At 40.4% G+C, this 21,315-nt stretch overlaps 1 protein-coding gene across 4 annotated transcripts; it reads right to left on the bottom strand.

The window, feature by feature from the left end:
• Positions 1 to 472: 472 nt before the first annotated feature.
• ago2 (argonaute RISC catalytic component 2) lies at positions 473 to 19,110 on the bottom strand. Of its 4 annotated transcripts, none has more exons than XM_071204873.1 (20): positions 18,895 to 19,110; positions 17,660 to 17,708; positions 16,469 to 16,666; positions 16,249 to 16,369; positions 15,981 to 16,162; positions 15,658 to 15,794; positions 15,433 to 15,567; positions 15,240 to 15,327; positions 14,535 to 14,682; positions 14,318 to 14,437; positions 13,769 to 13,891; positions 13,527 to 13,678; positions 12,238 to 12,422; positions 11,701 to 11,860; positions 11,487 to 11,577; positions 11,093 to 11,287; positions 10,771 to 10,911; positions 10,286 to 10,387; positions 9,960 to 10,159; positions 473 to 9,640 (listed from the first exon to the last, which is right to left on the bottom strand). In XM_071204873.1, exons 1-20 carry the CDS (start codon positions 18,911 to 18,913, stop codon positions 9,532 to 9,534), a joined length of 2,655 nt encoding a protein of 884 aa, XP_071060974.1. In that variant the 5' UTR covers positions 18,914 to 19,110; the 3' UTR covers positions 473 to 9,531. The 4 variants fall into 4 exon arrangements, with proteins under 4 accessions (XP_071060974.1, XP_071060975.1, XP_071060976.1 ...); XM_071204874.1 differs by having other exon boundaries at positions 10,771 to 10,905; XM_071204875.1 differs by having other exon boundaries at positions 13,527 to 13,660.
• Between the last annotated feature and the right edge of the window lie 2,205 nt (positions 19,111 to 21,315).

The raw sequence follows: 21,315 nt of genomic DNA, 5'->3' as shown, positions 1-21,315 counted from the left end.
GGATTCCGGAGCTAAGAGGCTGCTCCACTGCGGTGTGAAGAGGAAAACCCGGTGCTAGTTAGAGACACTGCCTTTAATCTATACATTAGCTAAAATAAATGGTGACAGACAATTGTACCGTACATGCAAAATGGTTAGTAAAAATGTAGTTTTGAGAGTCAAAAGTGCAACTTGACTATAAAACAGCAATTTTCCATTGGTATTTGTTCATATTCAGCCCTTTAAAGTCTCAAAGAATATTATATTTAGTCTTGTCAAAAAAAGTTCAGAAAATGTAATTAGTTAATTATGCTTAATTTAGCTGTTTCAGGCTTTTGGTTTGTGCATGGCTGACACATCGTTAGTGTGATGAGAAACCCCTGTGAATTCCTACTATGAGTCAAATCTGTGAAAAAGGCTTATATTGTAATACAATCATTAAATCTGAGCAAACACACATATCAAAGGATTAAACAGACAAGTCACATCAGAATTTCTTTTAAACATTTTTATTAATTAACGCAACTTACAGTCAAGCCAAATAGTGAACTATATTAAGTGATACGTATTCACATTATGTCCTAACAGGGTTTACAGCATATCTTGTGTTCTGTAAGCATAAATTGTTAACAAAAATAAGGAAATGTAAAATAGAAATCAAAGCTTACACCTTTTACAACAACAAGAAACAAGGAGCTTAGCAGTAGATGTGAACAAATTAAAATCAGCAACATAAAGACCCCAACCAGAACAGGAATGACAGCAAATTCAGTTTTGGCATGTCGTGGTTTAAATAAGGGAGGAGAAAGAGATAGAAAAGAATAGAATAAACAACTCAAAACGAGCTCAGAATAACACAAATGAAGGGAGGTTTGAATTCACAGCTGTGCAGCGCTGCCTGCGCCAAGAGACTTTGGTCACTTTGCTTCTCCATCATGGCTTACAATGAAAATAAAAAAAGGTATAAAATGAACATGGCCAATGAGGGGAAAAAACAAGAAGAATGGAGTGTCCTGGAATCTACGCATGAATGAATAGGGCAATACATTTTATATTTGTTAAAACTACAGATTGTCCTCTGTCTTTCTTAAATGAGCGAGAAAAGTTTTGCATTCCACTACAACTCCAGGACAGCCCCTACATTCATAGGAGGTAGATAATGACGCGACGCAAACTCTTCAAGAAACGTGTCTGAACGGGAATCGAGCTCTCTGTCAAGTCTGTGAATTTGTAGTGCATAATTTGTTCAACTTTTAAGGCCAAATAGGAACCTCACGTGTAGATCTAAGGCTATTTTTAAGACAAAGGTGCAGAAGGGGGAGGTTTGGGACGGGGACACAGTCAGCAGAGTCAGCCCTTTTTCACCACAATACCTGAGTCAACAGTCGTGTCATACCACAGAGCCTCGCAGGACGCTTGGTGTGGGCTTTCCTCAACTAAACCCCATTATTTTTTTGGCTACACATACCAACAAAAAGACAGAGCACAGAAATATGATGTGGCTACAAGTGAGATTATGAGATTTGCGTAGAAATTGCATAAATGACACGTTATCATTTGGCCACAAACATACTCTTTTGTTTCAAGAGAATCAGATTTACGGGTTGTGGCGTGTGCACAGCCTGTCGTGACATTCAAACCTCCCAAAAGGGGGAACAAATTAAAATGTTATTGGACAATATGAAGTACACTACAGAAAAAAAAGTCAATGCAGCATATATCAGGCTTATGAGGTACTCCATGAATATATATAGATATATCAACCTTTTTAGAAAAGCTCTTCAAAATCATATTCCTTATAATTCCTATTGATAGCATAAAATACCTCGTCAGTTTCTTTTTTTACTTTCCGCCCAACCTCATTTCTTTTTGAGACTGCTTTGAAAGTGCATACACACAAATACTGATCGTTCTATGCAGCATCTACACGCAAGGTTGCAGGATAATTAAAAATTGTTTTGTATATGTGACGCAGCAGATGTTGTCAAACCTTTAAAAAAGGACTCACAAACCCAATGTTGGGGCAGATGGAGAAGAGAGATCCGACAAAAAGGCACACATAGAACGATTACGAACAAACACACTGAATGTTTTTAGACTGAATCACAAAAATCTGCAGTTAATGGCCGCACAGCCTCCTTGTACCTGTCGCTGAAGCCTACAATGTTCTGCTACATTGTTAAGTATGTGTATATTCCCTTTGTGAATTGTTGCATGCAAAAACTACATCTTATAACCCCAATAAAAACAGCGTTGAGTTTGGCATATTGTAAGAGAAGCGGGAATGAAGAGTAAAAAAAACAGGGATCCAGGTTTTATTGCAGTACTGGGTTAACACGGCAGGGAAAAGTAGATATTTAATAACGTGGAGTGGCTATATCCAGTATGAAACCTAATTATTCGAACATTCTGGTAAAACAGGAGAAGCTAGTTCCTAATATTGAGACAAATTAAATGACCTATTTGCAAAGTGTTGTCCTGCTAACTCATAGTCCATCGAACATTGCCTTGACCTGCATTCAGAAGACAGACTGCTGTAAAGACTAATTACCCACAATCCACAGCCCACGCACCAACATTATTGCTGTACATACATATTTCCATAACACCGCCACTACAAACATTCCTCAATATGGCCGACACATTGTCGAAGTGATGTAATTACTTTATGCTCCAGTCATGATTTCACTTTACTTCCCCACATGAGTCCCAGGTTGTGCTCGGTCGTTTTTTAGTTTGACTCGCATGAAACAATTAGTCTCCCAATTACAAAAAAGTGGTCCCCTAGAATGTAACCAACTAAAGCAACCACCCAGTCAAACACCATCACTTGGTTTTCCATTTATTAAGGTTCAAGAAAAGAGCAGTGCTCTCACACAATATTGGCTTGTATTGGTTTGGTCACAACTATTTGTTTGATTTTTGTTACCATTGTTATAAATGAGGGCTAATATTAGCTAGCACCCGACACTGCTCTGAGGTAGTTTTTTTTTTTTTTTTTCAAGTTGGTAAATAAAAAGCCAAGTCATTCTGAAGACTAGAAATGCTTTGAAAATACAAAAATACCCACGAGTCTTGCATTGGATACATGTAAGTCAGCTGGATGGCATTGGTTTGGTGAAGCTCAGTAACAGTTCTACTCTACAGACACACGGTCCAACGGTCGCAGCTACCGCACATTTGAGCTAGCTTACACCTGCTAGAGATCAATCATCCTTACTCTAACCCATTAGGTTTGTTGTCTATGAGGCTATAAAGTCACTTGGTAATGTCCATACATGCCTATATACACACACTGACGATTATCATGACTTGATGCCTGACAGTTACAACATAAGCACAAGAGTCCCGCTGTGGACAGTAATCAAATCATGTGTACCCCATTGATCAGAATTGAGATGCAAATCTGTTTACAATATGTTACTGAAACATGGAAAAGACTCTGAACTTTAGCATTGCAGTTTGTCGGGCTGAATACTAACATCAGCTAATATGCTAACAATGATGATGCTAATATGTTAATGTTTTAGCAGGTATAATGTTTGTAAACCACACAAAGCTGGAAATAAAACCACCAAAATGTGAAGTAGCTGCGATCGGTGGACATGTGGCTTCTTCTCTCAGGTCTACCAGTAGCTCGTTTAAAATGTGTGCTCAATAATGTAGACGTGTAGATAAAAACAATGATATAGGTCAAGTTTAACTGCGAAGACCTTGTGGACACCACCCGAGTGTCACGTGGCTGCAGGTAATGGTGTGGACATTGGCATGATAATGACTGTCTGTCAAGGAACAAGAGGAAAAGTAGGCTGAAGCCAGCCAATGCCATGTATGTGATCAAATGTACTTTTTAAAATCTATAAAAAACGGCTGTGTCATACGATTAGCAAAAGTAAGGAACACAAGCAACACTCAACAAGTGGCCCTGCGCTGATGAGTTAGTGAGCTGATCTCGGGAGGATTTTGAAAGGAATATCAGACCGGGGGGATAAAGCAGAAGCCGAAAACTAACAGCAAACAAGATCACACATCAAAGCAACCATCATATATACACACATAACTCTTATGTTACAGCAACTCACACGAGTGTGATGCCAGAAATAGAGAGAAACATTGTCTGCTAAAACTACAGTAGCAAACATCGCAACTGTAGACCTGTATACCTCCTCAGTGACAAGATGAACGATACCAGCTGTGATGTGGGCAATATCTTAATAAATGAAATATTAAAAGAAAGAACATAATACTTTCTGCTATTATTATATCCTATAAATAAGAGAGAAACACCCAAAAGGAAAAGGCTGTACACAAGAGGCAAACATGAGTATAAATGTACTGGATGGACAGCCTGTATGATATTACAGATCACACTAAGTACATTCATTGTTAATATTTGGAGCTAAGAAAATAGGTTCTACTCTACAAGAGGTGTCTTTATGTCAGGAATCATTTCTCTACAAGAGACGGATGAGAGGCAGAGAGAGACGTTACTATACATTAGGGATGGGAATTTGAAAGCAAATGTATATTCGAATATTCGACCCCCCAAAAAACGGTTAACCGGTTAACCGAAATGTACATATTCTATACAATTTTTTTTTCAGAATATCTTTTTTTTTACCCAATTATTTTCCAATACTTTTTGGAAACAAATACATACATGTTCAAATAAGTATAGAAACCAAGTCGAATTTGTCAAACGTATTGAACTGATTACAGTTTGACAGCTATAGGCCTACAGCTTTCATGTGCGGAGGCATTCACAATCAGCCAGCTGTAGAGAAGACCCTCTCAGCTGGAACGGAGGTTGCGGGTATAGCAAGGTATAGCATGTATATAAGTTTCATTTGGCATAGTTTGACCTCTACACCGCACTCACTAACCTGGTCGAAATATTTCCACACATTTCTCCTTTTTGACGCCATGTCTGTTGTGTAGGACTCTTCTTAGAGTGTAAATAATTACCGGACTATGACTGGTAAAATATGTTGAATACCGGCAAAGCTAAATCTCTCCAGTCAAAATGTCTATGTACTTTGCCACCACACACAGTTGCCAAGCAGCGCTTATTGTTGTTTAGGCTGGCCACTCATGTGTCACGAGTGTTGACAGGGGGCGGGGGAGCACGCTCATGAACATCGCAACGGCTGCGGAGCGTATTTGCGCCACATTTGGGCCTAAGATGACGTTTGAGTCTGCGTGATCTGCATGTAGGGAGGGGCAGCAGCCATGTCATGTAGACGTCACCTAACACATTTAGCTATGGCACTGTCGTATACATATACATTGAATTATTCAATTTGATAATATGTAATCAACTTAGGCATCACTCCCAAATTTTTTTTTTTTTAAATAAAAAGATTCATAACTCATTCGAATACATGAATAATTATTCGAATACCTGAATAATTTCTAATATTTGTTCCCATCCCTACTATACATAGGGTCGTAGTTTGGAATAAACGGATGTATAGGTTGTCGAGCATTATTTTATTCCAAGACCATTCGAAAGCAAAAAGATAAACAGGCTGATCGTTACAATTGGAGGAAATTCACCTCAGCCGTTCGGCCCTATAGTTGAACATACTTACAAATAAAAAGAGATTACAATTAACTGATGATATGCAACTTATTTTACAAACCAGCCACTTCTACAACCTGCTTTGTCCAGGACACAAAAACAGTGTAACTGAGGTGAAGTGATGTCATTAGGGTTGCCAGCCGGGCATTAACCTCGGCACCTTTAAACATAAAGCAGTGCCACATTCATCCAGGCTGTTGTGTTCAAAACATATCGACTTAGCTCATCATGATCAAGCAGATGTATGTAAAACGCCTCTTCAGAATCTTGATATGTATAGTTTATGTTGGGGTCTGACACATAAAGAGGCCTTTATTTGTTCTATTCATAGTGAACGTGTCAAACTACTCTTCATCCTCGCAGCACTTTGGGATCCAAGCCTCGGTCCGTAGCTAGTCGGCTCTTTTCAGAACCTGTCAGTTATGTTGTTTTGCATAAAGCACCTTTCTTCCCCGTCACTCCACAAAGGCAAACCACCTACAAGCTTCACTCGGCTTTTTTTTAACATTTAAAAAAGGCTTTAGGATATTTCTCCAAGACGACATGTTGAATGCTGGTTAGCTAGGTAGAATCCATCTTGATGAGCAGGCTTGGCTTTCTAAAGAGCGCACACTGAGGCTTTGAAGCCTGTTGGATACGCCTCTTTTATTTTAGAAAAAGCCTATGCCAACTGCTCTTTTGTAAATAAAAAACAGCTGCCAGTCTGCCACTCTTTAATTATGCAACAGCTACAAAAGTCCATTCTTGTTTAGTACAAAAACAACATTGTCAAATGTTCGGAAAAAGCAATGCCGTTCTGATCTGTCATTTTAAGGTGCTGGTATAGGTCATGTCAAACAGGAAAGAAGCAGTAACAACGAGTACAAAGACGTCTCCTATAAAGACTACTTGATGTTCTGAGTTTCAGCACTCTATCATTTGGGACACTTTCCAACTTTCTCCAATGACATTTCCATTCACCGAGCCAACACCAAGGCTTTCGTCTGTCTCCCTAAATCAGAACGCAAGATTACAAGAAATGTTCAATTCATGTTGGCATTGGATTTTTAACTGATGAAAGCTTTCCTGAATACCATAGCTTACAATCCTATTTTCACACGGATGTAAGCGTGTGGTTTCCTCGATTGGTTTTTAGTTTGAAAGCAACTCTAACAGTCAGACTAACAGCACCGCTCGGGCGCATTTACAATTTCTCCAACTCAAGAATACGCAGTGATCAAAGCTTATGAGGGCTTTGCATTTGTCGGAAATGAAGGTGTGAAAAAAAAAAAGTCTCATTTACCAGGTGCATAGAATAAAAAAGGAAAAATAAAAAAAGGGAAAGCTGTGTGTGAATACAAACACACTTCAAGAATTTGGTCGTACAGCTCAACGCCCGTAAAAGGAACACATTCTCTATTATCAGTTTGAGTAAAATATGAAATAAAATGTCACCCTACTACATAGACTGATAAAGCGCCATGCACACCAAGCATTTAAAACCTCTACTGTCAATGCAAGACTCAAACAATGCCAATTAGATAGATAGCAGGGGTAATTATACAGAAATGGCCAGCAGTGTGATGTTACCATAACACTAAAACAGGTAACAAGAGGTAGAACACACGGCCATTTCCATACAATTACACCAGTGTCACGCAATATGGCCGAGCCTCCTGCTTCCATTGAGGAACATACATCTATAGAAGTCATACCGACGTTCTGCTATCAAAAGTGCATCCAAATGTACATGTTGTGAGACCAGCACCGATAAGAACAATATTGACATCATAACAGTAAGTACATGATTTTCAGAATGCCCCACAAACATAGTCAGTCGGATTTCGAGTTGTTTTACAGGTTATGAGTAAAAAGGGTAAAACGGAGACGTCGTCAAAGGGAGAGAAAAGATCCTCAACAGGATGAAGTATCTTTTTTTTTGTTGATAAAAAGTCTTGTTGACCAGTCCAGTGAGGATTTAAGGTGTCTTACAGTGAACACTTCTAGCACCTGAATCCAAGGTGTCCTTTTTGTGCTTCCATGTGTTTTGAATATCAAATCATGTCAAAGTTTGTAATCTTGTTTGGCTAAGAAAGATTTTGTGTTACAAAGGATACAACAAGTATTTAGGCTATAAAATCTACAAATGACCACAAATGCTTCATTCCGTTAGAAAGGCATGAAGACGCTGATAAACACTAAGAAACGCTACTAAATGCAACATGCTAAAAAACGACAACAAAAAAACCCTGATTATCTACCCCTATAAAAAGGACCCACATGTACGTGAGACAGCCCACTGCTAAATGTCTTGATTAAAAATGATGCATAGTTAGAAAATATAGACTACTCGCGTCCAATCAACACTATGCGAACCTCTGCGAACTTAACTTAGTAGTAAAACTTAGATGGGATGTTAGGAAATGTATAGAATTATTAGTAAGACCGTAACAGTCTTAGAAGGCAAGAGAACATTTATTATCTTTATACAAATAGACAGTGTTAATTTAGACTACATGTGGGCAATTAAAAAAAAATCTCTATATTTTCAGCATCCTCAACTGAAAGCTTATTCAAAATATACCTTATTACCAACATTACTATATCATATAAAGACTCACAAAAAGTCATTTGCATAAAACCCAAGCTTTTGTGCGACAACTGCTCTTAGTTCATGGAGCAAACGATATTTTTTAGGGGAATTTCAATCAGTTTTACTCTTACATGTTGCATCTTTCACACCAATGTACCGAATGCCTGAAAATCGAGACGCCACACAAATATCCCGCCCTGACAAAGAAACTGCAGAAAACACTATCCTGCTGATATATACAATAAAACATACAAGTAGGGTTAATGTGTAAAAAAGGAAAGAAAAAATACATTTATCACAAATGCCTAAAAACACGAGTCAGCTACATGCATAATTATACAAAACTGATTGAAATTAAGTTAGACTTTAAAAACAGACAAAAAAGGATTTTATCAAGTTCCTCTCTACGTTCATTTCTAAATCATGTGTTTTTTACAAACATGGCTCAGGCTACATCAGAAAGGTATCCTTTTTGGGAACCGGTCCCAAAACAGTCGGCATGGGAACACTAGTGTTACTTATGACGTCAGTTTAGCCTAAGAAGAAAGGCAGATATAATTGCTGTATCTAAACACTGAACCCCTAAGAATAAACTGAAAAGTGTTGGTCCAAGGGTTGTAGTAAATTAGTTGTCACCAGATTTGGCATTAACTGGTCACCTGTGTCCATCAAAGAAAAATACTGAAACCCCCGCAGATGTGGGCGTCATATTTCAAGGTTCCCACAGAAATGACAACAGAAAGGTGGTCTCGAATGGCACTTCTCATCACATAGTGCCTCTTTGTGAAAAATCACACTTAACCCCCAATATATTAAGTACTTTTGTCCTGATTGAAGAACCCAGTCTGGTCAGTGCACTTTGCTTTGATTGGCTGATAAATAATGTTTCTTAAAAGGGGCAACTCTTTAGGCATATCATATTTACCAGCCCCTCCGCCCCTCCCATTTATCTTTTGATGAATTTGATCCTTCTCCCTTCAAGCACCAAAACCCTAACAAACTATAGAAGCAGGAGAAAGAGGGTAAACGGCTTCTTCCAAATGATAAATAACCTAATGTCTAAAAAGTGTAGTTTTTTTCTATCAGTGTACAAACTTGTCCTTTTGCTTCCATACTTATGTTCACAAATAATAGACACACACTTATGAACAACATGAAAATAAAACCTCTTTTCAACACAAACCCCAAGAAAGAGGGATGCATCTTACAGTCTAATCGCTGGCTTAATTTGGGTGGGTCCGGGGCTGAAGTACAATTGTAGACGTGTGGGTCACTGACAGGTCAGTATGGTAGGGATCACTATGTGAAGCCACTGTATCTACAGCTGACAGTGAGACAGCGAGGGCTAGTGTGTTCCATCAGTGGGGTCTCACCCACGCCAACCTGGGGCTGTCTGCTCTCAGGCAAAGTACATGGTGCGCAGGGTGTCCTGGTGGATCTGCACAGCCTTAGCCAAGGCCTGTTGGTCCCGCCCGTTACTCTGGCCCGATGTATGACTGCCCTCCGCACTGGAACAGGAACAAAAAACAAACAGTTTATTTCAGGGTTTTCATTCACTTCTGATCTGGGAGAGATTTAAGAGAAATGGGGATGTCAACGGTTACCATGTTAATCACCGAGAATATTTGTGATCGGTCAGTCAACATTTTAATTTAAGACACATAGGTTAATGCCACTAAAAGATACTTTGCATTTTGTATTACATGTCATTTTGCACCTTTTTCTTGAATAATTAGTTACCTAATAATGTTTTGTGCTATCAAAAGCTAAATTGTCCAAAACTGACATAAGTTATCAGGATAAATGGACAGAAAGTGCTGCCCTCACCTGTCGTGCTCTTTGTCCACCAAGTGATAGCGAGCTCTGAAAGCCACCAGATGGGCGTAGTAAGCTGGTGCTGGGATGGAGACTGAGCGGGTGCAGCGCACATAGGTGTGGCAAAGCTGATAGGTCAGGACCTGCAGTTCATCTGCAGAGAAGTGGTTGTCGTCCCAGAGCACGTGGTAATGAGACGGCCTGCTGGTACCCTGCAAACAGCGATCAGACGACAGGCGTTCATGCATAATCAATTTGAATTGCCCCTCAAAATGTTATACCCTTCTATAGAATACTTCACAGGCACAGTGACATCTTTGTTCAGTTACAGCTCTTACCTGAATGCCAGCGTGACTGCAAAGGTAGAAGTCAAACTCTGATGGGTGAGTGATTTTGGTGTCCACTGTGGTGCCTGCAGGAATGTTGCCACTCTTCCCAACCTGCAAAAATCCACACAGATATGCTTTAAAAATAAACTTAATTTTGTAGGCAATGAAAGACACTGCACAAAATTCTGATCCATGCACACTTAATAAAAATGAAACATCCATATTCAAATTTCCAAGTAGGGCTTTAACTGCTAATGCCGTGCCACTAAATGACTAAGGATTACCCACTGTCCCCAATATAGGAGCATCTCGTGAGAGAGTAGTAACACCTGTGGCAGCTGGCTTTGTGCCAACTGTGCATGGCAAACTGCTTTTTCCACTGCTGGTTCACTTTTAGAAGGTAGCCGTAACTAAGTACCAAAATATTGCATAACTTTTGTCTCAAACTTGTATGCTTTCTCTTTTTTGTAAATTAAGTTAGTTACAATACTGACCCTCTCGTTTCTGTCCATACAGAAGAGTCTTGTGTGATGTCTCTTCTGCACGACCACAAAGGTGATGCCTGGCTGGTAGTCCTTCTCCAGTTTGATGCAAGCCTCCCGGATCGCCAGCAGCTCATGCTGAAGGACCTGTGACTCAAGAGGTATTCAAGATTATCAGATGAAAAGCTGCATAGATGATGTTTCAATCTAACTAAATGTACTCGATTTCCACTGACCAAAACACAGGAATGACCGTTACACTTAGCTCTGTGATTGGTCTATATCTTCTGATATTTCACAGTTTTCTGTGCATCAGCCCTGATATGTGTATCACCTGGTTGAACTGGCCTTCAGAGATGCCGTCGCGGTAGTAGATGATTCTGGTGGGCTTGAAGCGGGTGGACTTGTAGAATTGGATGAGCAGCTCCCTCACCATGGTGGCCAGGTCCTGGATGATGTCCTGACGGTGCTGCTGCACCCGCACTGTGGCACAGTATCTGCTGGGATGGGCATCCATACTACCAACCACCTGTATAGGGAATGTATTTTAGTATCACGTGAAAGGAGCAGTCCAGGCTCTGCCATAACATACATTTTCTGTCATTAAACAATGAGTTGAAAGAGCTCCAGAGATGGTTGGTGGTTATCTGTGATTTTGGAGCTTGCATTACACCCCAATAAACTATTTAATGAAAAGTAGATTTTGCAAGTTATTGAGTGTTACTTACAGCAGCGATGGAAGGCTTTTTCCCATCTCCTGCAGGAGGATGAGTCACATCTGCACCAAGGAAGATGACAGGCTGCTGGAAGACCAACGGCCTGGAGCAAGAACGCAGAGTTTAGACAACATCAAATGTATCTTTTCAAAATATTATGAGTGCCACGATCTGAAGATATACACATTGATAATTTCTGTGTTTAATCATTAGTGTCTTCACTAACCTGCCCTGCGGGAGGAGGATGTTGTTGACTCCGCCCAGCTTGACGTTGATCTTCAGACAGAGGTTGGAGAGGGTCTGAGGCGTCGTCTTCTGAACATTCTTCACCTGCACACACTGCGTGGCCATGCCAAGAACTGTGTCCCCGACACGCTTCACCTCAGCTGCACACATTACAATAAATACATATCATTTAATTAAATGTCATCTTATAAACAAATGTTTTCTGTTCCTGCTCTGGTGCATCACATAAGGTGTGTGCAAGTATACTGATCAATCACTGCTAATAATGGTGACTTTACATCAATCTGAGTTAGATAAATACGTCTGATGAATCATGATCTAAAATAATCCTAATTAGCAGCCATAAGTGAGGACAAACCTAAATCTGTTAGAATCAATAAGACGTTCAGTTTGCAAGTTGTTTAAGAGCTAGTATTCGGATTATGGGTGTTGCTGCCAGTCAGGATTTCACCTCATCTCTTATACAGTAATATAAATCATGCAGCACTAAAACAGACTGCATGAGCGGACCCCTCACCGTAGACAGGAGTCTTCCCTGGCAGGATGACCACCACCAGCTGGAGGCCCTGGTAGGTGTACTTGAGGTGTCTGAACATGGGCTCCACGCTGTCTGCTCCCTGGGCGTATTTACAGAAGCAAGGCTGGCCCTGGATGGGCATCCCTGCGTCCCTGGAGATCTTCCTCAGCTGATCTGTGAATGCTCTGAGAGAGGAGGGAAGTGTTTATTGACAGTTCGGTGAGGTTTAGCAGTTTAGGTAAATAAGTAGTTGCATTTCCTGAAAGTTGAGTAAAAACTGCCTCTGAGCTTCCTTGTGTATAGCTTGTTTTTTTATTTATTAAAGCACTACATATCTAAAAAGACCAAAGCCAGATACAATAGGACAGGGATATGCAATTGGTGGCCCGCGGGCCAAATCCGGCCCCGGGGTGATATTTGACCTTTGAGTATAATGTTAAAAAATATCAAATTTTAATTTTTAATTTTATGGCCAGGGTGCCTTTATTCCAGAGAGGGTGTTACATTGAGAGATAGACGGGAAGACATTGCCTGAAAACGTCTGCGGGCTCGGGTTTCGAACCCACCTACGAGCTACTGAAGTGACAACTCCTGTCATTTATTGCATCTCTGCGTGAATGATTAGATCATTTCACCTAAATTAAATCAAATGACGTTGACGGTTAAATTAGCTTCACATGTAGAACTACTGAGTTCTGAACTTGCCATTTAGATCTATAAAGGCCTTGGGGCTATGTTGTTTGATTTCATTAAACATCATATATGCACTCCACTACGCTGTTGTAGTATTTACTGTATCTGAAGCTCTTAAAATGATTGCTCATATTTCAAGCCATCTTTTTCCCGGCCCCTTGCTTTGGATCATTTTCATCAACCCCCATTCCAAACTAATTGAATAGCCCTGCAATGGGACCTTTAGGTTGTGCACATTCTGCATCCACACTGACATAACGCCTGAACTCACCCTGTATAAGTACACAAATTAAATTGGCAAAGGCATTGTAAAAGAATGGCACAGCTGTACATAATCATGCTCTGTTACGCCCCTGTAGAGCTGAAATACTTTGGTCCTCAGGGGGCCATACAGCGAAAGACTCTAAACTGCGCTGTCATGCCAGTTGTGTAAGACCCAAATCAGAGAAGACAGCTGTGTGTCGTTTCTCTGCTCCGACTGCAACGTCTGAAACTACAGCTCATGGCTCAATGTATCCTCGTTTGTGCATTCCTATTACAAAGAGGTGCCTTACATTATGCATTAACTCTTATCAAGCCATGAAAGTCTCACTTACTTAAGCAGGAGTTCAGTACACTGTCTCTGAGGGGCGAAGCAGGCGATGGCCCACACTTTGATCTCGATGCCGGTGTGGAACTGCTTGTTCCTCATGTCCCAGACTCCCTGGATCGGTGTGGCTATTGCTTTGTTCTGAACATTGGAATGACACTAGCCTTATTATTATAGTGCTAGTCACTGTACAGAAAAACATTCTAATTACACATATGACGTAACAAATCGAACAGGAGATCGACATACCCTGCCTCCGTACAGAATGGAAGGTGCTTGGAGGACACGGCCGTTCACTTCTGTCATCTCGTCCCTCACCATCACTCCAAACTCACGAACGTAAGGGTCGTTGTTGAAGTTGGCACTCCTCATCTGAAGAAAAACAACAACACGCCAGTTAAATAAAAAGATGACTGGCTTCAGTATTTCATAAAAGTTAAGCTAAGTTTGACACTACAGGTTCAAAGTGTCTAAAAGAAATGTCAATCATTTTTCAAAAACATTCACAAATATTGTTTATTCTCATTTCAAATAAGCCCAATTTTCTAAGTATAATACTCAATGGCAATGTTGCTATCAATCTAATGCAGAAGATATCGAATGTATATAGCCTATTTTTGAAAATAGTACAAGAAACGGGCCACGCAGATGCCGAATCTTGAAAAATACGTGATCTTCTCTTTGGCTGCTACCAATTTAAATTATTTTCTCCTAAGTTTGGACTTATTATTGGAACATTGTGTACGTGACACTTAGAGGAAACTGCCTTCAATAAACATTTATTTGAAAACGACGTACCAATTTACTGATCTCGTCCTGGCGGTCTGGGGCCGATCGGGCTGTGGCACGAATCATAGTGGAGGTCTGATTGTCTGTCAGCTTTTTGATGCAGCGCTGTCCTGCCACTATGTTACACACCTGGAGAGGACACACATAAAACATGATCGGATTAAAAAGGGGAACATCCACAGCAAGCGGGTAAAGTTAGTAAGTTAAGGAGTTTAGTGGTGCTCACCTCTAGAGGTAGGTAGGTGTGCTTCTGCTCCTGTCCCACCTGAAGACACGGGAGGTGGGGGTATCTCAGGATGAGCTTGTACTTGTCTTTGAAGTACTGTGCTACTGTGCATTCAATAGTTTGGCCATTTTCCTGCTGCAGGGGGAACCTGAGGGAAGAACAACAGACAATTAGGTAAAACACAGCGAATCACATGGGCATTAAAAAAAAAGCCAATAAAATCTTCTAGGCTGATCAGTCGATTGCATTAATGGAGCCCAGTGAGCAAAGACCGGGGTAATGGCTAATTAAACACTCAGTATGTTTGAGATATATACAGTAGCACTGACAGAACTGTTACTATCATATATATTTTAATGATTTAATGTGTTTAACTGAACTACTGAAACAATTTCATAACATTCATCTGCTACTTAGTAATTATTTATCTAATCATTCCAATAACTTGTATATAGACTCGTATTGCAGTATTCCACCTTTTTTCTCTCACTTTTTTTAAAAACAATTTTCTTTTTTGTATTACTTTTAATATAATATACTTTAATATTGTTTTAATATGTTCTGCTTATCTGTATTATTGTGTTGCATTGTTGGAGAAGCCTGTGACCTAAGATTTTCAGTGACATAATTACTCTGTAGCTATGTCAGTTTGACAATAAAGAACCTTGATCATTGAACAAAGATGAGACTGAAGAGCTCTCTAACGTTTGGTGGCTGGCTGGTCTTCTGGTCACGTTGCACACTCTGTACTTCCTCTTCATCTGCCCACAGTGAGTGATCTCCACCTTCAGGCCTGGAAATCACATTGAACCGAATTTAAAAACAAAAACAAACTTAAAGATTGAGAAAGAAAAACTTTAAATAGCCACAACAACGTGAGCTTTGGAGATTTTCTCACCTTTGATTTCCTTTGTAAATTTCACTCGTTGGGAGTCTGTTAAGGGCTTCTGTTGTTCTTCAATGCTTTTGAAATCCAGGACCTCACACATGAACTCAATTACAGGCTGGGCTTTGTAGAATGCAGTGGCAGAAACTGAAAACAAAACAACAAGCACACAGAGGTGAGATTCATAGAAAGATCTTAACTTCATTCAACTTGTGCACAATCAAAAAGGAAAGTTACCGTCGATGTTGAGCATCATTTTCCAAAGGGACGGCCTGACAGACTGGTGGAAGCCGAACCACACCTCTCTGCCTCCACCGAGGGGGTTCGAACATCCCTCTGAGGGGGTGAAGAAAGAGCGGCCCACAGGGGTGTACCTGTAACAGAGGAGATGATAAGCCTGGTTAACATGTTCTGAGAAACAATTGATGAAATAAAAGTGAAATAGGTCATTAAACAAGCATAAGGCTCACTATGTATTTTAAATGTATGACAAATATGCCAAAAACTTCTAGAGGGACAATCATCCACAAATGAAGCCATGTTGAATAATTAAAACTAACCTCATAGAGGGTAAATGTCTCATGACCACATCCAAGGCTTGGACGGTCTCAAAGGGGACGCTGGGTAGCCGCCCGGCCAGAGCCTCGTGCAGCGCCTGCAGGCTCACGCAGGAGACCCACTTGATGGAAACTTTGAAGCTGCGGTCTTTGCCTTCACCAGGAATGGTAACCTCAAGCTCCACCTGTGTGGTGAATGGGCAAGAAAATAAAGCAATTTTCCAAAAGTGTAGATGTTGTTGTTGCATGTTGTCCATAAAAAGGTACATACTTTGTCTCTGCCTATGGGCAAAGGCATGGCGGTGTACAGATTCTTCCTCCCGTCGTACACCGGCTTACGATCCCCAAAGATCTGCGTTTTAAAGTGCTGGACCATGTGCTCCACAATTTCCCTGAGGACAAAATAAAACAAATAAATAACGTTTAAAAAATAAATGGTCTTCCACGTGACAGGAGCAGCAGATGAAATATACACATACAAATAGACCTACCGGTTGACCCTCCTGGGGCATTTCTCAGGCTTAATGTCGATGTCATAATGGTAAACCTCCAGTTTGGGGATTTCCATCTCGAAGAAGTTGGCTTGGAGCTTGATGGTCCTGCCCATGGTGCCAAAGTCTGGCCGAGATGGTGGCTTGAACACATATTCTGGCACTGGGGAAGATGGCGGGTCTAAATCAGGGGGGTCAAAAGTGGGAAAGTGGCAATTGCAAAGTAAGTACCGCATTACACAGGCATCAGAAATGTACCAGTTAGTATGTTGTGACCCCATAAATAGATAGAGAATTACTAGAAAGTTAATGTCACAGTTTCTCAAATAGCACATTATGGAAACCATTTTTTTCAAAACATTTCAAAGCATCAGAAAAAGAAATTGTTCATTCTACATTAAAACAGAGATAATAATAATACATTTGACTTATATAGCACACTTTAAAGACAAACGTCATCTCAAGGTGCTTAAATAAAAAAATTAAAGATTACAAGTTTTCTTTAACTGGTTAACATATGCAAAAATTATCCAGGAAATGTCTTGAACTACAGTTATAGGTCATCAAATATGTGATGCGGCAAACTCAAAAGGTCCAATGGTTTCCCCCCAAAAAATAAGGGAAATCTTTGTTCAGGATTTGATAGGCAGAAGTTATTCCATCTGTGTTGTGAATAAAAGAAATATGGTGTCATCCATTTGTGTGTATTACCCTGTAGAAGATACACTAAGCCTTCATCTTTGATAGACAGGCCAAACCAATAAGCTCCATATCTGCAACTTCAGATATTACAGTGAGACTGGCAGGGCTCCCCCTGAATGCCCCTCAGTGCCTTATCTTTGTGACCCAGTCCGTCCAATCAAACAGAATAACACCCAAATAACCTAGTAACATACGGTGGCTATAATTGAAACCTTCAGTGTGTTAAAGTGCACTGCTACTCTGAGCACGGAAATCAGGTGCATTGAGAGGAAATTGAATATCTACAATGTCGACGCCTTCATCGACGCCAAATTTGGTGTCCAATTTCTTGAAAATGTCTTTGTATTCAGTCAGAAAGTCAAATTGTAATTCAAATAAATATACTGGGCTGCTTGAATGGTGTAAAAAGCATGATGTTTCCACTTAAACTGTACCAATTCTGGGACCTGTTTAAGGCTTGGAAGATCAAATATGGGAAAAAGCTTACCAGAGCCTGTTGACCCAGAGGACCGGGGGGGTGCCTCCTGCATCTCGGTGGCTACAGAGGACAAAATAAGGTGTCAGGAAGAGTTGTAGAAATATACATTTAGGTAATGCACGACAGAAATAGGTTTACTGTCGAATTAAATTGACCCATTTCTTTATGGAGCAAGTGACAAGAGGCAGCATTAACACTCATCTATACTTCCATTGCATACACTTGCTTCATTACAGCATGGCTAGCCCTCTTATCACTTCCACAACACCATCGTCCATAATCAAGGGCGACTTTCTCTAAACTCTTATCAATATGCACACAGAAGGCATTAAGCAAGCTGGCAATCTAACTCTGCAGAAGCCTCCCTTTCTCCTGGAAAGACCCTTATCCTCCACGCATATTCATATTTTAGTAATATAAAGCAACTAAAGACAATAGACAACCTAAAACAATATAAAATTGAAGAGAACATACATTTTAGTGATGCAATTGTTTTTGCTGCTTGATCCTCTGGATAACATGCAAATGGCATGAAAATGAAAATGCTATTATCTTTTATTTTAACATTATTAGTCTCATTGCCATGGGTGTCAACTGCTACAATGTTACTATAACTAGCCTCAGCCAAACTTCATATGTCTACTTTCTCGTCTACCCTTTATACAACCAATGTCATTGAGTCTATCTTGAGTCTCTTAGACAGACCAATTTGTTGTTTTGTATCGTGGTTAAAAACGATGCAACATGACTGGAATTACCAAATCGAAGTTGGATACTGTTAGCTAACCATAGCTAAGATTGTTGATGAGATTAGATAGCATGGTCGGCCGCTAAATAATGCTTTACTTATGTGCTTTAGTGGAAAACTGCAACATACAAAATAATATCCATTTCCTATCAGTATATATGCTGTATTAAGTAGATATACGCTACACGATCACACTTCGTGATATAACATTGGGAAGCTAACTAACCACAAGTTGGGAAAACGAGGCACCGCTGAAGCTAACGTGGCTAACAGGAGCTTCTTGTTGTTGCACGCTAGCTAAGCTACTAATGCCTTCACTTAAGACTGGGCGACATATTCTTTTAAAAAGCATATGTTGTTTTTATTATAACTAATTAGCTTTAGGAAACAATATTATGTGTGCTATCAATGTAAACATAGCAGCTAAAGCGTCCAGTAGCGTGTTAATGCCGCTAGCTGCATCACTTAGCCGGTGCTAACGATAGCCGCACCACTTACCTCCAGTAGAGGAATACATTTTGTCGACTTTTTAAGCGTGTGTCGTGGACGTACAGATACTCCACTTTATTTAGGACAAATTCCACCCAAACTCATGCGGGATCGAAAAGTATATATATGTACAAGACCGAAGGAGGAAGCCCAGTTCAGAAAAAAAGATATTTAGTTAGCCGAGTGGTAAATATTTTGAGTCTCTCATCCTCGACACGGCCCCATCCCCCCAACACACACAAAACCGGAGCTGAGAGAAAAGATAGCACCGAGAACACACATGCAGCGCAAGAGGACTCCCTCCCTTCTACTTCCGGCTTTGGGTAATTTCCGTTAAGCAGCCAAAGCCTTTACACCATTTATTTTTTGTTGTATAGTTTTATACAACAAATTATGTATTTTACGACAAAGCACAATAATATTGATTGTTGTAAAGCTATAATCTGTGAGACCTGCTATAGCTTCAAACCTCTGTAAATGAAAGATATGATAAACCCAGTATGCACTGTTTTTTTAACAAGTTATTTCCAGTGTAGATAAAATGACAAAACACATTCACGTATTACATATTTAACCAGTGTTTATTTTAGACGTTTTACACACGCGTGAAACATTTTAATTTTGCAACAACGGTTAAATTAAATGTGAATAGGAGGGGAACTATCTTGTTAGCTGAAGTATACAATGACGTCAGACGCATGCTGCGCGCTCCCTGTCTACCCTCCATGGCCTAACCCGGTCTAACCCGTCTATGGTCTAACCTAAGATGAATTAAATAACCAGCAACGGTAGTTTTCTTGAAAACAATTGTATATGCATTATCTTGTATCAATGACTTTAAAATACTTTCTGGTTTTAAAAAAACACCATGTATGTAACCAAGGCTGCAGTCGGATAGTTTAAAAATCAGCTCCTAAATTCTAACCCGATCGTCTATTCCTTGACCTCTGAGTGAAACGTCACGGGGTTAAGGGATAGTGGATAGGAGAATTCAAAAGGACTTAGGAGAAGAGACTGCGGTACTTTAGAGAATCCGAATGCACTTTCACTATCCGACGTGTTTATGATGCGCCAGCGGACGTCATTGTGTGCGTCTGCTGCTGTGGGGAAACCATGGAAACCACAGTTTTCTATACAGCGGACTACAACATGGATGTTTAATAAGAACGAGGGACTACTGTGAACTCACCTAGAGACTCTGCACCGTGCTCTGATGCTGCTGCTTTGCTTTATGAACGTGGACAACAGAGAAACAGATTCTTCATGACCAAAGTTGGAACTGAAATAAAAAAGGAAAGTGAAACTTATGCTCGTCACCCTCTCCCTCCGGTCCACATTAATACAAATGATCCCAATACGTATGATTGTATGAACTAAAGATCTTAAAATCAATACAGATGTATTTATTATAAACGTTAGTCCTTAACATCTATCACTGTGTATATCACCATTCAAACATCTTTTAAAAGTTGAACAAACCCCACACAGCTCAGTAAAGACTGAGATGTTGACTTTATTTGATAATTTCAGTAAAAACTAACGTTCATATTTCTCTCTTTGATTATAATACTGATGAACGTTCAAAACAAAGCACTTTGGCAACTTACCACCTACGTTATAAAATGCTTAATAAGCACCGTAACTTTCATGATATAATTTCTCGGTCATAATCGGTTGTTTCCGTGAACGGCCGACTGTTGAGTGACGGCAAATGCTGCGGCTGCAAGGCATTGTGGGGCAGCATTTTCTCTTCTCCTGTCGGTTAGGGAGGTCCAGTGGTTCCTAAGCTAAAGGAGGTTATAAAGGAAGTTTGAAACCTCCTTTCCTATCATTCTAGAGAATTCGAACGGCACTTATCATGGCTGCTACTGAGGGACTTCCGGGTCATTTCACTCCTTTAGGAAGGTTCCTAAGCTAAATGTGCTATTCGACTTCAGCCTTGCTCTGGAGGCTCGCCTACATGAGACGTTGAAATCTCGCGGGACAAAGACGCCCGCAGAGCGAGGCGGCGCAGTTCCTCTCCACGGGCTGCGGAAGCGAAATGCTTGATGGGAAACGACCATGGAAACGACTCGGGCCCTTTCTCATTTATCTAACTCCCCTCCTCGACTCCCCTCCTCGACTCCTATCCTCGAGACTTAGTCCCGCCCACAGGAGATGCGAGCGGAGGAGCCGAGGAGGGGAACCGAGGAGAGAGGAGGGGAAGCAGCAGGCGGTTAGAGAAATGAGAACTCCTCTCCTCTGAGCGGTCATTTTAAAGAGACGTCCATTAATTATGACAGGCGGCACAGCAGCCCTCTGTCTGATGGACAGATGTGTTCATGACGACTTATATATTTACTTTGATTCATTCACAGTGCGGTATAATGAGACAATAACAGGCTACAGATGCGGACACACACATATATATGTATATATTTATATAAATAT

Source organism: Pseudochaenichthys georgianus, chromosome 11 (assembly GCF_902827115.2).
Source record: "Pseudochaenichthys georgianus chromosome 11, fPseGeo1.2, whole genome shotgun sequence".
NCBI lineage: Eukaryota > Metazoa > Chordata > Actinopteri > Perciformes > Channichthyidae > Pseudochaenichthys > Pseudochaenichthys georgianus.
Note: the sequence above shows the minus strand (reverse complement) of the source record. Positions and strands in the feature narration are given on the sequence as shown.